We start from the raw sequence: 15113 nt of genomic DNA, 5'->3' as shown, positions 1-15113 counted from the left end.
ACAGTGCTTTGGAAGACTTAACAAAATACTGAGTGAAAAGAATAGATTATTGGTTAAACACAACTGTCTAGTCAGCAGTGATATTGCAGTAATTAGTTGGGTAGCACATGTGGACAGAGAAGAAAAGAAACAAATGGATCATCAAACAAATCAATCCAGAGTTTTCACAACAGGCACAAATGACCAGGCTTAAATTATCCTTTGGACACACCATGTGAATATTAGGTTTCTAGAGAAGGCTCTAATGCTGGGAATGGTAGCAAGAAAGAGTACAACCAGTAAAGAGGATGGACTCATATGTGATGAATGCATCGTTGGAAGGTTAGACTAAGTGGCTTTGGGTTATTCACCTCTCTCCCCACAGTCTGGTGAGTTCTTATCTTTGCACTGCCCTGGAGTGAGTTGGTGTGCAATCTGGGGTCCTCTTGGACTTATGTCTCCTGCCTGATGAGCAGGTGGCAGCCATGGCTGGGGAAGGGTTGCGCCATAATTGCACCCTTTCCTGGATCAGGAGGCCTTGCTCACAGTCACTCATGCCTTAATCATCATCCTGGTAGAGTGCAAAACCAGATGAGCCCTAGAAAGCATTGTCAACAACAAAGATGGTGCTGTTAAAGTATTGTACTCAATATGCCAGAAAATTTGAAAACTATGGTCACAGGATTGGATCTTACATTCCAATCCCAAAAAAGGGTATCAAAGAATGTTCAAGTTATCGTACAATTGCACTCATTTCACACACTGGCAAGGTCGTGCTCAAAGTCTCACAAGCTAGGTTTCAGCAATATGTGAACTGAGAATCATCAGAAATACAAGCTGGGTTTCAAAGAGGCTGAGGAACTTGAGATCAAATTACCAACATTTGCTGGATTATGGAGAAAGCAAGGGAGTTCCAGAAAAACACCTACTCCTGTTTCATTGACTATGCTAATGACTTTGATCACAACAACTGTGGCAAATTCTTAATGAGATGAGAGTACCAAACCACCTTACCTGTGTCCTGAGAAATCTGTGTGCAGGTCAAGAAACAACAATTAGAACCAAACATGAAACAACTGATTGGTTCAAAAGTACAAGTACAAGACTGTATACAGGTAGTCCTTGACTTACAACCACAGTTGGGCTCAAAATTTCTGTGGCTAAGACACTTGTTAAGTGAGTTTTGCCCCATTTTACAACTTTTCTTGCCAAAATTGTTAAGTGAATCACTGCAGGTGTTAAGTTAGTAACACAGCTGTTAAGTGAATCTGGCTTCCCCACTGACTTTGCTTATCAAAAGATTACAGAAGATGATCATGTGATCCTGGGACAGCACAACTGTCATAAGTATGAGTCAGTTGCCAAGCATCTGAATTTTGATCATGTGACCATGGGGATGCTGCAATGGTCTTAAGTGTGAAAAACAGTCAGAAGTCACTTTTTTCAGTGCCGTTGTAACTTTGAACGGTCACTAAATTAACTGTTGTAAGTCGAGGACTACCTATATTTTCAGCCTGATTATTTAACTTATATGCAGAGTATATAATATGAAATGCTGGCTGGATGAATCATAAACCAGAATTAAGATTGCTGGGAGAAATATCAACAACCTTAGATATGTGGACTTAACCACTCTAATGGCAAAAAGTGAAGAGGAACTAAAAGGTCTCTTGATGAGGGTGAAAGAGGAGATTGCAAAAGTTGGCTTGAAACATTAAGAAAAGTAAGATCATGGCATCGGTCCCATCATTTCCTGGCAAATAGAAGGAGAAGAAATGAAAGCAATGACAGATTTTATTTTCTTAGGCTCCAAGATCACTGCAGACAGCAACTGCAGCCATGAAATTAAAAGACGCTTGCTCCTTGGGAGGAAAGCTATGGCAAACCTAGAAAGCATATTAAAAAGCAGAGACATGGCCTTGCCTACAAAGGTCTGTATAGGTAAACCATAAAGGAAGACTGAGCACTGAAGAATTAATGCTTTCGAATTGTGGTGTTGGAGAAGACCCCCGAGAATCCCTTGGATGGCAAGGAGATCAAATGTCAATCCTAAAGGCAATCAATCCTAACTGTACTTTGGAAGGATAAATACTGAAGCTGAAGATCAAATATTTTGGCCACCAAATGAGAAGAGAGGACTCATTGGAAAGGATCCTGATGATAGGAAAGAATGAAAGCAAAAGGAGAAGGAGACAGCAGAGGATGAGATGGTTAGATAGTGTCATTGACACAATGAACATGAATTTGGGCAAACTCCAGGAGACAGCGGAGAACAAGGGGGCTTGGAGTGCTATAGTCCATGGAATCACAAAGAATCGGACACAACTTTGTGAATGAACAACAAACCACATAAAAAAAATAACATCCTCCCCAAAAAATCTCCTTCAAAAGTGAAAAAAAAACCTACACTAAATTAAAATTAAAAGAGCAAACACCAAGTATCTACCTTATTTTTTCTAAATATGTGTTTATGTATATAGAAGCCCACTCAAAGACAGATTGATTTCTAAAACATTAATTAAACACAGACAATACATATTGCCCAGTCTTGCCTCTTTGTCAATACAAAAGTAACTGTCAGGTCCCCAAATCCTTATTCTTTTCCCTGCATATGTACTCTTGTTTGGGGCTGCCATTCTGCTGGGAGGGGGGGATTTGCTTTCACTTGGGATAACTTTCACTTTCTACTTTTCCTTTCCCGCCTCTGCCCACTTGAGAAGACAGTGTGCCTCCCTTATCAGGGGGACAGTTATGGAGAAACGAAACTGGACAAGACCTTGAGATGCGCGCCAACTGTGCCAGTTACCCAAACATCATGCCACCTGTGGATTGGCTGGATTTCAAATGGGCATTACGACTTTGGTGGACAGAGGAAGACTGCTTGTTTAACTATACCGTTTAAATGGGATTTTCCACAGATCTTGCCTTGACTTCCCTACTGTCACTAACCCCTAATAAAAGTTCCTTTTGAGACAATGCCTATTTCAAGAGTTCTACTTTCTTGGGTGGTTAGCTGAGATGGGACCTTACAGTAATTCAAAGAAGGAGAGCTGACATTTAGCAACCGGAGGAATATAACATTTTTGATGAGTACATAATCATCTTTTTTGCAACCCTCCAAACTCTATCTATCTGATGTTTTTCATAAGGTGAAATATTTTATTGATATCCATGACTTTATTGGAGCTATCCTGAATTGTCTGAAAAATGGCTAGGTATAAATAGAATTTAGATGATAAGATAGATAGATAGATAGATAGATAGATAGATAGATAGATAGATAGATAGATAGATAGATAGATAGAGTTATATTTCAATCAAATGCTGACATATGTAGCCTTTAACTTTTTGAAGCATCTGGTTCACCATAACAATAATATCTAACTAACATGGAATCAGCCAGTTTGGCTAAGATATCAGGCTAGAAACTGGAAGATTGTGAGTTTTAATCATGCCTTAGGCACAAAGGAATTGGATGGTCTTGGGTCAGTAAATCTCTTGCAGCTCTTGGAAGAAGGCAATGACAAACTGCTTCATAGCATATATACTAAGTTTCTGTCAAATTTATTACACTTCTAGCAAAAACCAAATTTTATTTAATGATACACTGAGAGTCCAGCAAATACCCACAATTAGAATGAGCAACTCAGTCATTAAATGAAGCAGTCACTAAGTGAAAAATCACATGTCTGTGACTGTGTTTATAATTGTACTTCACTTTTCTTTGTTGTACAGTACCATAAAGATTTTAAATATGACCACTAAGTCACCTTTTCATCATAACAGCGAATAATTGTTCTCCAAGGCATCACTAAACAAGTACTCTTTGTATTACAAATTGAATGGATATGACCCAAATGTATTTATAACATTTTAATTTTTTGATAATAATAAATTGTTTAGTTTCCATAAAAGTCATTAACAACTTTAAAATCTGAGGTGTAACTGAGATTGCAAGACATGGGGCCCAAACAATGTAGATACTAAATGTTTTAACAGTACATATTGCCATTTAGCCTTTCTAGGTAAGTTATGTATTCCTTTTGTGGAATTGCAGATGTTTTAAATGTATTGTTACTTAATAGTTCATTAGAGAGAGTAATTCCTTTATGAACTCATATTTCTCCCCCCCCAAAAAAAACAGATTTTACCAGCCATTTTCAAATAATACTAGAAAGTAACCAAATCCCTATTCTAATTAGTAACCAGTACTTATCAAGATTGCAAGAGTACTAAATAACAACTCTCAAATTGAACCCATAATGGTATGCATTTAATATTATTTCCATTGGAATACATGATCCATGTTAACAAATAAGTACAATAATATTTGTTTAAAATCACCATAATCAAAAGAAAAATGTAACTTTAACAAAGAAGTTCTGACATTTTGTTCCTTCCATAAAATAATTAGCCATTAATTTATTAATCTGCTGAAATATTTAAATGAAATCAACACAGACATGCTCTCAAAATGTGTATAAGTCTTGAAGTGAGATTTTTTACAGTATTAATTCTTCCTTGCAGGGTCCAAATATAATCCCTTCATTTACTCTGAGGTGCAATCTATGTCTTGCCAGGAATCTTGCATCTTATTCTTAAAAGAATTCAAACCACCATTCTTGTTGACATCATACATGTAGTCAATAGATACTTTCTGTATTCTTCTTTCTCCTTCTGGGCCATATTGTTGACAGAAAGCAATTAGTGACGAAAACACCCCAGAGCTTCCAAACTCTTAGAGCCTCTTAGTCCCTTGAAGTGTTGTCCTTTATCCTTCATGAAAACAGGGTTAATTGTCAGTGGGCTTTAAGAGTCTTGGTAACTTTTTTCCATGACATCCCAAATATTTCCCTAAGAAAAATAGCATATTTCTCACATACCAATAAGATTATTGATTGAGTCCCTCTTAGTAAGAGTTTCCAATCATTATCACTTCCTTTTCTTCAGGGCAAAGGGAGGAATCTTTCCTCTTGTAGAACTTGTAAAGTCTTTTTCCATAATCTGTGAAGCTGCTTTTCATTCAGGAGTTTAAAAGTTTATAAGTAATGTTATCCTGGAATCTATTCTGCAGCTCCTTTTGACAGCGAATTTTGATAATTTTTGCCTTTATGACACATTTTTCCATCTCTCTGCTCCCTCCAGTTGATTTTATGATGTTTTCAGAGGTCTTTTGGTAGTTTTGATGTTCTCCAAGTGTTTCCTGTATCCAAATCAAGAATTCTTCATCTTCCCTGATAAGCTGGAAGATGGGACAGTTTTGCTTCTAGTTTTGTAACAGTATGTTCACAGCTTGATAAAGATTCCAAAAAGAGTTGGGAAAACATTGACAGACACATACAGTTTTCAGGAAAGTGAATAGAAAATCCATGAGTAGAAAGAAACAAAAAACTCCCCATCCTAATGAGGTGAAAGATAAAGCATATTCTAATGTGAAAGTAATCCAATGGTTTAAATTTCTATAATTTAATCTCAGGGTGTGCTCCTGCCTAGCTTCAGGACCTTCTGAAAATCGCACAAGAACGGGCATGCTTTTGTGCAGTTTTCGGAGTCTGTGAAACAGCATTCTTAAAAGCCACTTCAAGAATGAAGGTCTCCTGCCTTCAACAGAAACAGATTTCTACCTGAAGGTAAGTGGTGGATCAATTTTTTTTTAATTAAATGAATAAATAAATAATATTTTCTCATTTGTTCAGAGGGCAGAAGGTTGACATGCGAAAAGAATCAAATTAGACATTTTTTTTAATTTTTGACACATTGAGTCCAAAAGGTTTGCTATCATTGTTCTATTACTTACATTCAAAGAAAGAAGCACCAATTTGATTTAAAAAAATACTTTGTTATCAATCAACCTGGTCTTGATTATTGCTTTCATACCGTGAGTACTTTTTATACACAGACAGCTGAAGTACCATAAAAAGGTCCTTTATATTGTTGCATTGGAAAGAAAATGTAACTAAACACTCTTCCTTCCTGAGATTGCAGTGTGATATATGCCATCCTGGGTTGTTAGATACGCAAACCAATGCAGAGTCTTCAATCGGTGCAGCGATGGATGACAATTATATTCCCAAGAAAATCAAGAAGTGTATTTTTTTTCTTAAAAATCTAGAAAACCAGAAAGATCTTGTAGAAAAGACTGCAAGAATTATGCATAACAGTCAGTACAAAATAGCACTGTAACTTTAAGGTAGATTAAAACATAATTTTGAAATAAAATTATTTATGAAATTAAAGTTCTATAAAATGTATAAAAGTGGATATGTCTGAGACCTACTGAAAATTACCTAACAATTATTTATCCAGACAATTTATAACTATTCACGGAAACTCTAGGCAGATTAAAATGCTGGATTCACACTGCAGATCATCAGTTAATAATAACATCATACTGAAAATAAACTCCATAGAGAATTACCAAAATAATATTAGATTATCATCAATAGGCTAATTTATTTTAACTTAATAAATGGTTATAAACTGAACAAAAATTAACATCAATTTGCACTAAAGTATAAATACAGAAATGTTAATAACAGTCATTTTGGCAGTAAATGTATACTGAAATTATAGAAGTTATGATATAGGAGTACTTTATTGTCACCAATATTTCTATAGCCTAATTTTCAATTTCTTCTTCTCTACATTCAAGTTACTGTTTAAGGTACTAGTGGTCACTTACAACCAATCTTCTACTTTTTAAATCAAAAATATAAGAAATAATAAAGATTTTTTGAAACTTTAACCACTCAGTCATTCACCTCAGGTTCTAGTTGCTTACATACAGTACTAGTCAACCACTCTGTTCCCTTACAGGGAATAACAGGGAATATTCTGTTATTCAGGGAATAACAGAAAAGTGAGTTGTGAGCAAAAAATATCAAATCTCTTAAAGGAATTAAAAAGGAAAAGAAATCTATTCACTAAACATACATGTCTCTTCTTGTGAACCACCATTCATGAATTTATACATTGTCTGCCCACAATAGTAAATGTATATTTACATCCCTAACCAATATCCTATGACCATTTTAATACATTTTCGATAAATGTTACACAACCACAAAGAATCAAACAACCTGCTCTTGTTCCCTGATCAGTGTTAACATTTGCTATGCATTCTATTTATTTCCAAACATCAGAATTCTGACAAACACTTCCCAAGCCTTCATAATAAATGAATCCCTCTGCAATTTATCTTTTCCTTTGATTTATAGAATAAGAATAGCATTCTTCCAATACACAGTAATGGATTTAGGAAAGTTAAAGAAATCCAGAAGCAAACCATTGCAGTATTTTAGCATTTCTCCGGCTAAACCATTCATACAAGCATTTTTTTAACCATGTTACAGAATTTATAGCATTCCTTTCAATGTCAGTCATTAACATATCATTATCATCATTCCCATGCAAATCTCTAAAATATTCCTGACAGATTTCTCTCAGTTCAACTTCAGTCCAATAATTTTACCACTTTTACTTTTAAATGTATTCATTTTGCATGAGGCTTCCCAGTTATCCCTTTTCAACCACTTTTAGAAATATTTTTATTTCAACTTTTTCTCTGCCTCTTTTTATCTTAGCCATTCCTTGCTCTCTTTGAACTACATTTTATGCAATTACCTTTTCCACCTATACATGAATACCTTTTATCATTTTATCAACAATTTTATGTGCATTTTTCTTCATCTACATCCTTTTCACTTTAGAATTTCACTATCATTTTAATGCTCCCAATTTGAATAACTTCAGATACTTCTGTGTCATTCCATAACATTCTTTCAGTTTCCATACCCTTTTCTTCATATTCACTCTCCGTTCATTCTGTTAAAAAATTAATCTTTCTTTTAATATGTTTTTCATATAACACTAATAATTTCTTTTCTCATCATTGATCTATTTTAGCTTTCTTTTTTCCCATATCTATTCCTAAGATGTATTCTTTATCCTATGAAAAAATAACTCTACTTTCATAATCTTTCATCTCTTCTGTAATTTTCAGTAATTCTATATTTCATCATGAGCAATCAAGTCAATCATGCTTTGGAACTCCTTGTCCGTGTGTACACAGAACAGACGTAAGCCACCCAACTCCAATGGAGTTTTTAACCCAACCTATGGTTCTATACATTTTTTGCTACCCCTCTACATTCTGCTGAACTAAGAAATAAAGAATTATGCAGTGTTCTATTATGAATTCAACTCCTTCAAAGCCATTTCCTCCTATCTGATAATACAGTTTTGGACTTCCCAATCTTCCATCATACTCTGAGAATACTTATCATAGAAATCTATGGTAATGTCAAAAAGAAATATTGTGAACTAATTATGAATTCTATTGGTTTGTCTTTTTGATTATTAGGAAAACAATGTTCTATTTTCCAGCTCTGGGGAAAAAGCCAGTTTTACCTAAAATAATAATATTGGCATTGTAATATAAACTGATGTAATCTGAATTAATATAAGAACCAAAGCACAATGACTTTGGGACAACCAAAGCACAAATATCCTTTGGCTTTTGAGCTTCTGAAAATATTGCAGTGCAATTTTCAGATCAAACAGAAGATAAATATGAATATATCATTGAAATTTATACATAAAATGTATACATTAGAGAAAATATCTACATGACATAGACTGAAGAAAAATGTTTCCACAATGTATTTGCATATAAATTCCATATGAATTTTTATGCAGTTTTAATGGGAAAAATGTGAATGAAACATAACAGAAATATTTGAAAAAGCCAAACATTGTAGAAATTGAAACAAAAATTTGTGTATATCCTCTTCTAGCAATATTGGATAGGAGTTAGCTTTCTTATCAAGTGATAGTAATACTCCAAATGTGGTTGCAGAACATTTTAGCTTAAGTACAAATTACTCTCCAATTAGTCAAAAGTTTGCAGTATAACATGTTCCAATTTTACCTGACTTAATATTTTAAGATAAAGCAAAATAAATGAAACAACATCTAACAGGAATTTTTAACTCTGAATTTATTTTTAAAGAAACATTCTGAGAATGTTTACATGGCACGACTGAACCATATAGCTAGGCCACAGTTAACAGTTTCACTTCCATGTACTGTATACCAATTCATCATTGGCAACCCAGTGTAACAACCATTATATTAGGCCTCCCGGCCATTACCAAAGAAGATTTTCCTAACTTATTTATCAGAGCCAAATAAACAAATCTACAATGAAACTGGTGATACCATAGATAAAATGAATCCCAAATGGTATGGATATTACATCAGATAAACACTAATCCCTTTCTGACTCTTTTTACAATATGGTGATGCAGTTTAAAAAGCTAAGTCGATTTGACGTTAATTTATTGGCAACAATATGAAAGAGGTTGGTATTAACTTCTGGATATTTTTTTTATTTGCAGTTTACTTTATAGCCCTGAAATTTCCTTTTGGTCTGACATCCATCTATTTATTAGGTCTGACTCTGCTTAATTTTTTGAAATCAGGTATATTCTACCATCTGCTATAATCTGGACAGAGTTTCTCAAGAATGTTTATATTCATAGGACTTGTCTAGGACTAAAGATATTTATCTTAATAGGGAAAATGTGGCATAAACCCCAGTACTTGAATGATACAACATCTCATGAAATACTTTAGCCTTTAAAAAATCAGTTATCAACATAAATTGTTTATGTTGCTAATCCCATTTTCCTAGTTAGATTCTATTATAGCCAGGTCCATTCATGCTAATAGCATATAGATTTACACTAACAAACTTGGGGAAAAAAAATCTTTATCTAGCATGACCGACCATAAAAGAAGATATTTTCTTGAATTATTAGGAAAAAATGTATCTTTCCAATACATATGGGAGGGAAGTTCTGGGGAGGAGACAGTTTGAGGGATGCATGAGATTGGAAGGAGAAAATGCAGCCTGTCATACAAGTGACATTGTTATCACTAATTTAGAATACGTTTGGAAGAGTGTTTGGTGGATCTACTTTTTGAAAAACTAATATTGAACCAGAGGGTTTTTAAAAATATTTTTAAACCTTTTTGTAAAGCAGTATCCCTACCCTACACTTTGGCAATTGTATATAAAAAGTGCAAACATTTATATTGTCAATGACATGAAGCAAAATGCTTCTTATTATGCTATTTTATGTTTACTAGCATTCTTCCCTCTTTTAGTTACATTCAAAAAGGCACAGATAAGTATACTGATCTAGAGTATGAGTATTCGATTTAAAATACAAGGCCACATCTTAAAATCTTCACTAACATTTGTAATGTAATATAATGTAATGTAGTGTAGTGTAATGTAATGTAATGTAATTTATATTCCATCTTTATTATTTTTACAAATAACTCAAAGTGGAGAACATATTCAACATACCTTACTCCTCCTATTTTCCCCCAACAACTCTCTAAGGGTTGGGCTGAGTGTGATTGGCCCAAGGTCTTACATACATACATACATACATACATACATACATACATATCTTGCAATCAAACATTATATCTGAATTGCACCTTCTTAATTCTCTATCACTGTAATGCAGCAATAAATCTGCAATAATAATGTTACCCTATTAAATACATAGAAATTTTAATCCATGGAAGGCTATTAATATAAATTTGTAGGAAGAAGTGTAATGTTCTGATGTTATACTGAAGCATACAAATTTTGATGTTCAACATTAAAGTATACAAATTTTGGAGGATTGGTTACTATTTATATTAATGCACTATTGACAAAATTATGGAGGGAGGGAAGAAGGTGTACAGGTGTTACTATTAATGAAAAATGAAACATGAGAAATGTATTGACAAAGATCACCAGACAAATTAAAAACAAAATAGAACAGTAGAAGAGACAGACCTGGGTTTCTTCTCCGTGATGAGTCCACTTCTTCTGTTACCACATCGTGCAATGGACAGACAGAGACACAAAGAAGATGGACGTGAGTGGATGTACTCAGAAGGTAAAAACTGACACTGAGGGAAAGGGCCACAATTGTTTGAGAAAGAAACCTGTAGTGCATAGTCAGTCAATGGGAAAAAGAAAAGATAGCAAACACTAAAAGGAGTAATTTATCCATTTGAACAAAAAAGGACCAGAAAAGGATCAGAAAAATAAGTTAGTGATCTTTTTAAAAAAATGTTTCATCTGTCTAACCATTCTATGTTCTAATTGCCTTGAAAAAGAAGAAGCATTTTCTAGAAAATTTAGTTTTGCTCAAGGATATTTAGCTTAAACATTTTGAGATAAAGTTAAACAGGAAACCCATGATACTTCTATATTAATTACTCTAAAGTTTTTAAATAAGTTTAGTGTAAGACAAACAAAAATAATTCTTTCTAGATGGCCTACTATAATGAACATTTGTAAATATGCAATATAAGATATATTAAAATTGACTGGTTTGACTTGAGTTGGTTTTACACTGATAATGAACTCATGGCATCCAACTTAATATTTTTTTCAGAACATTGTAGTACCTCACTTAAGTATTTTATATCTCATTTAATGATCAAGTAATTAACAGAAGCAAATTTAAGCAGAGTAATTGTCAGAAACATTACATTAAAATTTATCCTTCAAGTCTATGTACTTAAAAAGCAATATGGCTTCTCGGAGAACATTTTCAGTTCCTTTTATAGGAGTCTACAAATTTCTCAGCAGAATTCATCAGCTCTGAATTCATTCTAATTCATAACTTTCCTATATAGACTAACACTTCCTGAAGTAAATGAATCTCCATTGGACACAATGAAGTTACACTGGGGGATTAGATGTCTGTTAGAGGAAAGTAAATTCTGGCACTAGGAATCCAGATTATAAGAAGCACTATAATACTGAAAATACTAGAAACATCTTCTCTCCATCTAGGGATAGAGAAACCTGAAATAAATTACACTTCCACTAAATAGGAATTGATGCTATGTGTTACAATTACTCATTAAGTGCAAACTGCTACTCTATTATTATACTGTGGTCTCCGCTGTTTGAAGTATTAAAATATTGCAGTAAAATAAGTGATTTTATTTTATTTTATTTCACCTTATACACTTTATGGATTGTATCCATTTTAGAATTTCTGAGCGTATTGGGTAAAATATAAGTAATTAAATAAGTAAAAATAGGTAAATAAGAAAGTAAGCATGTCCAATATGTCACCCAAGGAAATATGTTGTTCAAGGTGCAAGCTTGCATTTATAAAAGAATTAGCATGTTGGGAGCTACTTGAAGTTCAACCTAGAACAAAGCATCCTTTGTAATAAATCCCACTGGGTTCAGTGGGATTACTGCCAGTAAAACATGAAAATGTCTTTTTCATTCAGTATTATTAAAATGTACAACTTTTAAAGATACACTCATCATTTTAATTATGACAGTGTAACATATTCTTACCAAAACCTAAACTTAGTAAAGCTTTAGTAAAATACTATTCATAAAAACCAACTGGCCTCTCATTTATTATTTAATTAGTTTATAAGCCATCTGACCACAAACAATTGAAGATAACATATAAAAGTTTTTTAAGAAGTCATATAAACTATGAAAATAACCACAACTCTTTCCATGGAACAATTTCTGAGCATCAAAGTCACAAATGAACAAAATATTATATATATATTCTTACATATGCTATGTATCAGCCCTTTCTGGATATTCCAACTGAAGATAAAGAAAATATAGAGAAAGACTCTACTTCCATCTTTAAAATCATCCTCAGTCATTGGAACTCTTCAAAAGGTTATTAACCATAAAATATCAAGATCCATTTTTAATTAGAAGATGGCCCAATGTAGACTAGAAATAATCATCCCACAAAGGAGGAAAATATATTATTTAAATGTAGTGTTTCTTTTAGTTTTATCTTCTATCACAAACACATCAATAATGCATAGAAAAACAAATCTGGGATAAAGAAAAACAAAAATCATTTAGTGCTCCCTTAAAAGAAAAGAAGCTCCATTATGCTATATAAACAGTTCCACCTACAACTTCCCATGCATTGTTTTAGACATGTTATAGATAGTGAAGAGGAAGAGAAGTTACAGAGGTGAAAAAGTAAGCAAGGAATTGAGAGAAAATACTGCTTTCCAATTAGACTACTTTCTGGAAAGAACAATTTCCTCTTCATTGATAAAATATAATTTGAAAGAAGGGAAAGTACTTTCTCTTCACTAATCTATTAAGAAATTTAGGATCCACTTCCTTAGCAGGGAAAATAAGACACATAACTTACTGCTTCTATCAGTACCTCTCTTTGTATGTGCTCCTAGGATACTCAAAATTCAACTTTCAAATACAACATTTGGCAGTTTTCTAGGGATCCAATTCTAATTTATTGTTTTTTGCTTTGTTATTTTCCTTTCTTGTTAAAGACAAATCTTCTAGATCAGGGGTAGGCAACCTTGGCTCTCAGGAATTCTGGGAGTTGAAGTCCATGAGTCATCAAAGAGCTAAGGTTACCTACCCCTGATCTAGATGAATCTCATAATCTACTTAGTTCTTTCATCTTCTCTTAATTATTCCTCCCTCAAAACCTTGCATTTAATTTTCCGATCCACCATTTTGATTGTCTTCTTCTATCTCTGTCAAATAACCTTACTATATTCCCTTTTCCCAATGTGAAAATGTACCAGTCAATCCTTCCAAAATGGCTTTGATCATTCAAGAACCTTTCACACATTTGAATTCTGATTTTCAGGCGCACAGGAGATGACAAAAGGAATGAGCTCAATATCTAATTTATGCCAAGCACTTTTTCTATTTGATCTGCATTCTAACACAAAATTTCTGCTACTATAAAAAAGAAACTATGCCACATGAGTAATCTAAATCTACATACTAAAAAATAAACAAATGAATCACAAATTTAGAAAAAAATTACACACACACTGATTACAAAAGCATGAAATGCAACAATTTTATAGTATCATGCTTTCAGGTGGTTTCCAAACCCTGACAAACCTGGCGGGGTATGATGTTTCTTTGTCAGAAATGATTTCTCATCAGTTACTGTATCATTCACCTTTTTCTGCTGGTCTTCCCATGTAACTTCTAGCGTAAATCAAAAGAAACCAGAGCTTGTCAGAAGGATTAAGCAATTTCTACAAGATACCTGTCATTATTTGATGAACTTTATTATTGAATAGTACATAATCACTGGTAGGATCAAATTTATGTTCTGGTCTTTATTCATTGATTATATGGTATTTGCAAAGAGTTAAGCACATTTAGCTTGGAATTTATTATTGTACACATATCCTACATGAATACTCCATATGATATAAACAGTATTGTTTTTGAAAAACAACCTTTCAAATTAATAGATTCTAACATTTTTACTCTTTGCTGATCCATCCTTATCAGAAGAGATTACAAGCTTAAATTTGACAGAAGAAAGTGAACAAAGAAAAGAACAGAAATTGGAGGCTAAGATAAAAATGTAGACAATCCATACACTACATTAGTAGTTAAATCAGCTTACATAGCACAGGTTTAATTGAATTGTTTCCTACTACTCCCAAATATAAAAGATGACACAAATTGTAAAAAGTTAATGTACTTCCAGTTAGTAATTAAAAGTTATTTTACAATATAATGATCATGCTAACATTTTAATATTATTTTATGAGTATTCTAACACTTCACTGATTTTTATTTTTTTAAAAATGACCAGAACAGTTTTTCAATAATATAAAAAATGTAATTAACAAAATATACCTTATATATTATGATCCATGTTTTAGAAAATAATATTACAAATTAATGAATCCATTTAAATAGATTAAATGCAATAATCTATCAGTTTCCATGAGACTATTTATTGTATAATAATTTATTATATAATGATTTATATTTATAACATAGTAATTAATCATCAATAATCCATTTATTATATAATAATACATACTTCTCTTTCATACTTATAATTATCAAAACCTAGTTAAGGTACTTCAACATATTCAGTGATGTTAAAATCCCTTAATGAATAAACAGATCTGAAAACAGGACACATAAACACACACTAATATATAAAAAGCTGTATTAAATATATGCTCATTAGCAAATATTTTCTTTCATCTGTTATGAAACTCCTCCCATTTTGCTTCACTGATTATTCTGAATTCTATTATTT

At 32.8% G+C, this 15113-nt stretch overlaps 1 protein-coding gene across 40 annotated transcripts in view; it reads right to left on the bottom strand.

Annotated features, from left to right (window-relative positions):
- The window catches only part of RIMS2 (regulating synaptic membrane exocytosis 2), a 280764-nt gene that overhangs the window by 73812 nt on the left and 191839 nt on the right, over window positions 1-15113 (bottom strand). For 29 of the 40 annotated variants that reach the window (XM_039328826.1, XM_039328838.1, XM_039328829.1 and 26 more), the window contains 2 exons: window positions 13943-14032; window positions 10841-10873 (listed from right to left, as the gene is read on the bottom strand). The exons of 9 other annotated variants lie outside the window; for them this stretch is intronic. In XM_039328826.1, the coding sequence (XP_039184760.1) occupies window positions 10841-10873; window positions 13943-14032 (123 nt within the window). The remainder of the gene's footprint in view (window positions 1-10840; window positions 10874-13942; window positions 14033-15113) is intronic. 2 more of the 40 variants (XM_039328817.1, XM_039328820.1) reach the window with 2 other exon arrangements.

Source organism: Crotalus tigris, unplaced genomic scaffold (assembly GCF_016545835.1).
Source record: "Crotalus tigris isolate CLP2741 ecotype Arizona unplaced genomic scaffold, ASM1654583v1 scf7180000024384.25900115:4084858, whole genome shotgun sequence".
NCBI lineage: Eukaryota > Metazoa > Chordata > Lepidosauria > Squamata > Viperidae > Crotalus > Crotalus tigris.
The sequence above is the reverse complement of the archived record's forward strand: the minus strand, read 5'-3'. Positions and strand labels throughout refer to the sequence as shown.